An 8,676-nucleotide genomic window follows, 5' to 3' on the forward strand; every position below is an offset into this window, starting at 1 on the left:
CGTCAATTAAACTGCAGTACGGAAGTAAGACTGTTCGAAAAGTCGAAATGGTGCTTCCAAACCGGAACCCTGGCCGCTTAGATGAAACTCTGAAAGTGCGTTTACTTTTCCGACCACGTTCAGCGGAAGTGCGGTAGTTTCGCCTGTTCTCTACACGGGTCGTCTCTGGCCGTGTTCGAGAGGATCAAACCCGCAATGTATCATAGGGGAAATTTTGAATGACCGACTGATCTACAAATGAGAACGATTATTTATCCATTTTTTTGTCATTCGGCAGTCGCTTGCGGTCGTTATGATGCTCTCGTAAATCGCCGATTTAAAGCGTGTGTCTTGGCACGTTATACACCAGTTTCACACTTCAAGTACGACAGACAACTCTTCCAGCATATAAACTCTCTCTAAAGGTGATGTATTTAGAAAAACGTACTTGACTTTTTAATTTTTATTTTACTTTTTAAAAATATACAATACAATTAATTTAAAGTATTTTATGGTAATCTCAAATGACATTGATTTTTGTTCTCATTTTCTCTCAGAATCATGGACTTCGATTTAGCTGACGCTCTCCCGAGGTAGGTTGTCTGAATTGATTTCTGAGGAATACTGTATCAATTGCCGTTCTTACACTGTTTTTTGTTTGAGTTTATGTATTACCCTTCCGGTAAATATATATAGCCTACAGTAAAATAACCTAATTGAAGATGACACAAATAAATCATTACCTAAAAAGGGAAATTTGAGTTTGCTACATGTTTTGATTTTAAAATGAAATGTTGCAGAATATAACTGCCTCGCGAGATTCAGAACCCAAAGTATAGCTTGTTTTACTCCATTGTTTGCAAACAATGTAATTGTAAACAAACACTGTATAGCCTCAAAGCATGGTTCAATATATAATTTTGATAACATGTCAGTCCTTGCATCCATAGCTCGGTCTATGAATTTGAGGGTGGTTACATTTCTCCAGCCACATACCTCAGCTGTGTTATTGCTTGAACGGCAGATTGCCTATTTTCAATTTGCTGGTGTACATGCAGTTTTCACAAACCTAGCTTGTCTAGTTATTTTTAAAACGTTTTTAGAAATGGTTAGACCCACCTATAGACAAAAAAACGTGTTTATCTGAGCTTGAATAGGAAGACGGCATTTTATGCTAACATCTTTAGTTTTAATTTCTCTGCAGCTCACATTCGAGTATGGAGTTTGACACCGAATACCGCCTGCCTGATGCGAAGGTAAGACGTTTTGTTAACCTTGCATAAAGAAGAATGGCAAGCGCCACAATGATTAGGGTACACCAGTTGTAAGACTTTAGACGGAGCATCACCAACAGGTTGAGTGTGTTTTTACATAAAGAGGACCAATAAGGTACTCTTTGATATTAAATTGCGTGCACTTGTGGTGGTGGCTTGTTCAACAGAAGAAAAACAAATGTTGTTATTTTTTTTCTTCTACATGGACTCTCATTCTGATTACTTGTATGTGTGTAGAGTGGACCAGAGATGGAGCGCTGTGGGCTGCAAGCAGGTCTGAGCCTGGACTTGGAGGTTATCCTACAGCATCGGGGAGGCATGAGACAGGTGGCTCACCTGGTGATTGCGCTGCATAGGATGAAAAACCCCTTCCAGAAGTCCGACTCCACACACACTCCCCTGGACATGGAGTGCACCGGCGAGCAGTTTTGCAGCATCATCATGGATAACCTGGTGGAAGGTGCCTAGGCTGCCGTGCCGTTTCATTTAAATTTAGTCAATTCTGGAACTAAACTGAAATTCAATTTCCACATTTTCCTCAAAATATGAATGAAATTGACTCTTAATCCTGGACTCTATACTCTTTGATTATACTGTACTGCTTTTCAGTTATTTTAGGTCCAGTTCCCTAAACAATTCATTTGATTGACGGTCCTTTTCCTGTGTCTCCACCCTTTCTCCCTACCCCCCCTTCTGTTTTCCCCCTCCTCTGGCTCCTTCTTCCTCCTCTGGCTCCTTCTTCCTCCTCTGGCCCCTTCTTCCTCCTCTGGCCCCTTCTTCCTCCTCTGGCCCCTTCTTCCTCCTCTGGCCCCTTCTTCTTCCTCTGTGTAGAGTGTGTGATGGTCTCGATCCAGGAGCCAATGGGAGTGGTGACCAAAAAGGTAAAGGGGACCTTCGAGCAGATTGGCAGTCCCCAGCAGTATAGCCTGTGTGACCATCACCAGAAGAGCCTGGTGTACTGCCACAGAACCATGGAGCTGAAGGCCGTCACAATCCAGGGAGGCAACAACCGGAGAGGTAGGCTAACTGCCAAACTACACCGCAAGCACATTGCAAACATTCTGTAAGCTTTGTTTTTGGCAGCCTTTACCAAAATCGGTAACATCATAGATGAGTGTTAAAAATGACAAAAAATAGTGAAGATGCCCTTTAACTCTGCCTCTCTCATTCTCAGCGAGGTTCAACCTCTCCAGGTATAGTAATGCCAGCACCACCACCACCAATCAGGCCCTGCCAGTTGTCTTAGGGATTGACCAATGGAACCTCTCCTGCTCCAAGCAGACAGACAGCGCAACTCCTGTCCTACAGTTGGAGGTCGGTCTCTCTCTTACTCAGTCACATTTATCACTCAAACCTACACACACTTACCTCACCGCATCATCCTAATCCTTTTCTCCTCCCCTCTCTCTCTCGCTCTCTCGCTCTCTCTCTTTCTCTCTCTCAGCGCTGTAAGGACCAGTTAACAACCATCGGGGCTCAGGAAAAAACGGTTCGCTTCCTCTTCTACAAGAATACCACTGGCTTCTCCCTGACCACCTTTGAGTCGGCCATGTACCCTGGCTGGTTCATCAGCACCTCACTGGAGCCAAGCCAGCCCATACAGATGTGTCAGAAACAGGACGCCAGAAAGCTCATCAACTTCATGGTCAAACACTAAACACACACAATCTGTCCCCCTAGTGTATGTACCACGTACAACCAGAGAGCGAGTGCGGGGTGAATCTGAGAAGATAGACTGACTGATATTGTAGAGGAGTTGAATGTTGAATTGATAGAGCTCTGCTTTTCTCAAACTCAAACAGCGTTGCATTGTGTGGTAACTAACTCCTTCCAATGTTTATTGAAAGTGGTTTGGTTGTAGTGAGGGAGCTTGACCAGCAGATGGCACTGTGTTTATTCTCTCTTCTGCAGTATTGTGTTTTACCTCAGAAGCGATCTTTTGGCGTTTGTTTCATTATTCCATTGTTGATACCAGCAGTATTTCTGTATTTTGAAGGTTATAAACTTTATTGCTGACATAAAAATGTTTTGGGGACTATATCAAAAATAGACTAATGAAACAAATAGCAAATTCTAATTATTTGGGGGAGTTTTTCTTTTACTCTTTCAGGGAAGGCCCAGTTAGAACTGATTGCTCTGTAGGGTAGTAACAGTATCAAGAAGACATTGTTTTAGCCACAGATGTAAATGTTGAAAGTGTTACATTTAAAAAAACAAGTAAATTCATATTGAATTCTTTATCTTATGGCTACAGTGCTAAGTATAAAATTCTTACATTACAGTAGAGTAGAAAAGAGTAGAATCGTTAATAGTTTTCTAAGCAGTTCTCATTTATTTTTTCTACTTTCTGTACGGTCTTGGATACAAGTCATTTTTGAAAATGTCTCTGTACTCTGACTGAATTATCTGAGATTTTATTTTTGTATTTCCTATTAGAAGGTGAATCATTACTTTTCATTGTCTAACATTACAGATGTCATTTTTATTTGAAGGATTTGATTTGTTTAACACTTTTCTTTGGTTACTACATGGTTCCATGTTATTTCATAGTTTTGATGTCTTCACTATATTCTACATTGTAGAAATCAAGAAAAACCCTGGAATTAGTAGATGGGTCCAAACTTTGGCTGTTTTAACATTTCAATGGTTATATGATGTATTTTACTGTGTGTTGGAAATAAAGTGACTATTCAATGCATTTGGAAGTTGTTGTGGAGATGTGAGAGCAGAACAGAGACAATAACATGAGGATGGACGATCTACCTGAAACTCGCAACACCTACCTAAGGTAGGGTTGAGTGGGGTAAGGTGAGAATCTTTGTTGCATTCAGCATCACTCCGTCAAGGGAAATGTAGTATTATCTACATACAGTGCATTTGGAAAGTATTCAGACCCATTGACTTTGTCCACATTCGGTAGGTTACCGCCTTGTTCTAAAATTGGTTCAATAATTTTTTTCCCTCATCAATCTACACATACCCCATAATGACAACGCTAAAACAAATAAAAAACTGAAATTACATAAGTACACTGCTCAAAAAAATAAAGGGAACACTTAAACAACACAATGTAACTCCAAGTCAATCACACTTCTGTGAAATCAAACTGCCCACTTTTGAAGCAACACTGATTGACAATACATTTCACATGCTGTTGTGCAAATGGAATAGACAACAGGTGGAAATTATAGGCAATTAGCAAGACACCCCCAATAAAGGAGTGGTTCTGCAGGTGGTGACCACAGACCACTTCTCAGTTCCTATGCTTCCTGGCTGATGTTTTGGTCCCTTTTGAATGCTGGCGGTGCTTTCACTCTAGTGGTAGCATGAGACAGAGTCTACAACCCACACAAGTGGCTCAGGTAGTGCAGCTCATCCAGGATGGCACATCAATGCGAGCTGTGGCAAGAAGGTTTGCTGTGTCTGTCAGCGTAGTGTCCAGAGCATGGAGGCGCTACCAGGAGACAGGCCAGTACATCAGGAGATGTGGAGGAGGCCGTAGGAGGGCAACAACCCAGCAGCAGGACCGCTACCTCCGCCTTTGTGCAAGGAGGAGCAGGAGGAGCACTGCCAAAGCTCTGCAAAATGACCTCCAGCAGGCCACAAATGTGCATGTGTCTGCTCAAACTTTCAGAAACAGACTCCATGAGGGTGGTATGAGGGTCCGACGTCCACAGGTGGGGATTGTGCTTACAGCCCAACACCGTGCAGGACGTTTGGCATTTGCCAGAGAACACCAAGATTGGCAAATTCGCCACTGGCGCCCTGTGCTCTTCACAGATGAAAGCAGGTTCAAACTGAGCACATGTGACAGACGTGACAGAGTCTGGAGACGCCGTGGAGAACATTCTGCTGCCTGCAACATCCTCCAGCATGACCGGTTTGGCGGTGGGTCAGTCATGGTGTGGGGTGGCATTTCTTTGGGGGCCGCACAGCCCTCCATGTGCTCGCCAGAGGTAGCCTGACTGCCAATAGGTACCGAGATGAGATCCTCAGACCCCTTGTGAGACCATATGCTGGTGCGGTTGGCCCTGGGTTCCTCCTAATGAGTGTGTCAGCAGTTCCTGCAAGAGAAAGGCATTGACGCTATGGACTCTCCCGCCCGTTCCCCAGACCTGAATCTAATTGAGTACATCTGGGACATCATGTCTCGCTCCATCCACCAACGCCACGTTGCACCACAGACTGTCCAGGAGTTGGCGGATGCTTTAGTCCAGGTCTGGGAGGAGATCCCTCAGGAGACCATCCGCCACCTCATCAGGAGCATGCCCAGGCGTTATAGGGAGGTCATACAGGCACGTGGAGGCCACACACACTACTGAGCCTCATTTTGACTTGTTTTAAGGACATTACATCAAAGTTGGATCAGCCTGTAGTGTGGTTTTCCACTTTCATTTTGAGTGTGACTCCAAATCCAGACCTCCATGGGTTGATACATTTGATTTCCATTGATAATTTGTGTGTGATTTTGTTGTCAGCACATTCAACTATGTAAAGAAAAAAGTATTTAATAAGAATATTTCATTCATTCAGATCTAGAATGTGTTATATTAGTGTTCCCTTTATTTTTTTGAGCAGTGTATATTCAGACGCTTTGCTATGAGACTCGAAATTGAGCTCAGGTGCATCCTGTTTCCATTTATCATCCTTGAGATGTTCCTACAACTTGATTGGAGTCCACCTGTGGTAAATTCAATGATGATGAAACCAATATTGAACTCTTTGGACTGAATGCCAAGCTTCTGGAGGAAACCTGGCACCATCATTACTGTGAAGCATGGTGGTGGCAGCATCATGCTGAGGCAATGTTTTTCAAGGCAGGAACTGCGAGACTAGTCAGGATCGAGGGAAAGATGAACAGAACAAAGTACAGAGAGATCCTTGATGAAAACCTGCTCCAGAGCGCTCAGGACCTCAGACTGGGGGCGAAGGTTCACCTTCCAACAGGACAATGACCCTAAGCACACAGCCAAGACAATGCAGGAGTGGCTTTGGGGCAAGTCTCTGAATGTCCTTGAGTAGCCCAGCCAGAGCCTCGACTTGAACCCAAACTAACATCTATTAACTTTCGGCGCCGACAGAGATGGCCGCCTCGCTTCGCGTTCCTAGGAAACTATGCAGTATTTTTTTTTCTGGGTTATTTATTACATTGTTACCCTTAATAATCTTAGGTTTTATTACATACAGTCTGGAGGAACTATTGGATATAAGAGCAACGTCAACTCACCAACATTACAACCAAGAATATGACTTTCCCGAAGTGGATCCTCTGTGGCCTACCACCCAGGACAATGGATCGGATCCCAGCCGGCGACCCAAAACAACGACGCCGTAGAAGAAGGGGCAGATGGAGTGGTCTTCTGGTCAGGCTCAGTAGACGGGCACACCGCTACCGAGCATACTACTCGCCAATGTCCTGTCTCTTGACAACAAGGTAGACAAAATCCGAGCAAGGGTAGCCTTCCAGAGAGACATCCGAGACTGTAACGTTCTTTGTTTCACGGAAACATGGCTCACTCAAGACACGCTTTCTGAGTCGGTACCGCCACCTGATATCATAACATATCGCGCCGACAGAAACAAGCATCTCTCTCGTAAGAAGAAGGGCGGGGCTGTATGCCTTATGATTAACGAGACTTCGGAAAAGCTGACCACGACTCCATTTTGTTGCTCCCAGCCTATAGACAGAAACTAAAACAGGAAGCTCCCCCGCTCAGGTCTGTTCAACACTGGTCCGTCCAATCGGATTCCACGCTTCAAGATTGCTTCGATCACGTGGACTGGGATATGTTCCTAATTGCGGCGAACAACAACATTGACGAATACACTGATTCGGTGTGCGAGTTTATTCACAAGTGCATCGGTGATGTTGTACCCACAGCGTCTATTAAAACATTCCCCAACCAGAAACCGTGTATTGATGGCAGCATTCCTGTGAAACTGAAAGCACAAACCACTGCTTTTAATCAGGGCAAGGTGACCAGAAACATGACCGAATACAAACAGTGTAGCTATTCCCTCCGCAAAGCAATCAAACAAGCTAAGCGTCAGTACAGAGACAAAGTGGAGTCGCAATTCAACGGCTCAGACACAAGAGGTATGTGGCAGGGTCTACAGTCAATCACGGACTACAAAAGAATAACCAGCCCCGTCACTGACACGGCCCGCTAGCAAAACCTGCGGGCTCTCCTTCTCTGTAGCAAACGTGAGTGAAACATTTAAACGTGTTAACCCTCGCAAGGCTGCAGGCCCAGACGGCATCCCCAGCCGCATCCTCAGAGCATGCGCAGACCAGCTGGCTGCTGTGTTTACGGACATATTCAATCAATCCTTATCCCAGTCTGCTGTCCCCACATGCTTCAAGAGGGCCACCATTGTTCCTGTTCCAAAGAAAGCTAAGGTAACTGAGCTAAAATACTACCGCCCTGTAGCACTCACTTCCGTCATCATGAAGTGCTTTGAGAGACTAGTCAAGGACCATATCACCTCCACCCTACCTGACACCCTAGACCCACTCCAATTTGCTTACCGCCCAAATAGGTCCACAGATGACGCAATCGCCATCACACAGCACACTGCCCTAACCCATCTGGACAAGAGGAATATCTATGTAAGAATACTGTTCATCGATTACAGCTCAGCATTTAACACCATAGACCATGGGTCTCGACCCCTCCCTGTGCAGCTGGGTCCTGGACTTCCTGACAGGCCGCCCCCAGGTGGTGAGGGTAGGTAACAACATCTCCACCCCGCTGATCCTCAACAATGTGGCCCCACAAGGGTGCGTTCTCAGCCCTCTCCTGTACTCCCTGTTCACCCACGACTGCGTGGCCATGCACGCCTCCAACTCAATCATCAAGTTTGCAGACGACACTACAGTGTTAGGCTTGATTAACAACAACGACGAGACGGCCTACAGGGAGGAGGTGAAGGCCCTCGGAGTGTGGTGCCAGGAAAATAACCTCACATTCAATGTCAACAAAACAAAGGAGATGATCGTGGACTTCAGGAAACAGCAGAGGGAGCAGCCCCCTATCTACATTGACGGGACAGGAGTGGAGAGTTTTAAGTTCCTCGGCGTAAACATCACAGACAAACTGAAATCGTCCACCCACACAGACAGTGTGGTGAAGAAGGTGCAGCATAGCCTCTTGAACCTCAGGAGGCTGAAGAAATTCGGCTTTTCACCAAAAACACTCAAACTTCTACAGATGCACAATCGAGAGCATCCTGTCGGGCTGTATCACCGCCTGGTACGGCAACTGCTCCGCCCACAACCGTAAGGCTCTCCAGAGGGTAGTGAGGTCTGCACAACGCATCACCGGGGGCAAACTACCTGCCCTCCAGGACAACAACCACCCGATGTCACAGGAAGGCCATAAAGATCATCAAGGACATAAAGCACCCGAGCCACTGCCTGTTC

At 45.3% G+C, this 8,676-nt stretch overlaps 1 protein-coding gene across 1 annotated transcript; it reads left to right on the plus strand.

Annotated features, from left to right (window-relative positions):
- LOC110509557 (interleukin-1 beta-like) lies at positions 1 to 3,951 on the plus strand. The gene is made up of 7 exons (XM_021590496.2): positions 1 to 404; positions 537 to 572; positions 1,184 to 1,235; positions 1,491 to 1,713; positions 2,085 to 2,270; positions 2,428 to 2,567; positions 2,698 to 3,951. Exons 2-7 carry the CDS (start codon positions 541 to 543, stop codon positions 2,908 to 2,910), a joined length of 846 nt encoding a protein of 281 aa, XP_021446171.1. The 5' UTR covers positions 1 to 404; positions 537 to 540; the 3' UTR covers positions 2,911 to 3,951.
- Positions 3,952 to 8,676: the final 4,725 nt, after the last annotated feature.

The sequence above is a fragment of the Oncorhynchus mykiss genome, chromosome Y (assembly GCF_013265735.2).
Source record: "Oncorhynchus mykiss isolate Arlee chromosome Y, USDA_OmykA_1.1, whole genome shotgun sequence".
Taxonomy (NCBI): Eukaryota; Metazoa; Chordata; class Actinopteri; order Salmoniformes; family Salmonidae; genus Oncorhynchus; species Oncorhynchus mykiss.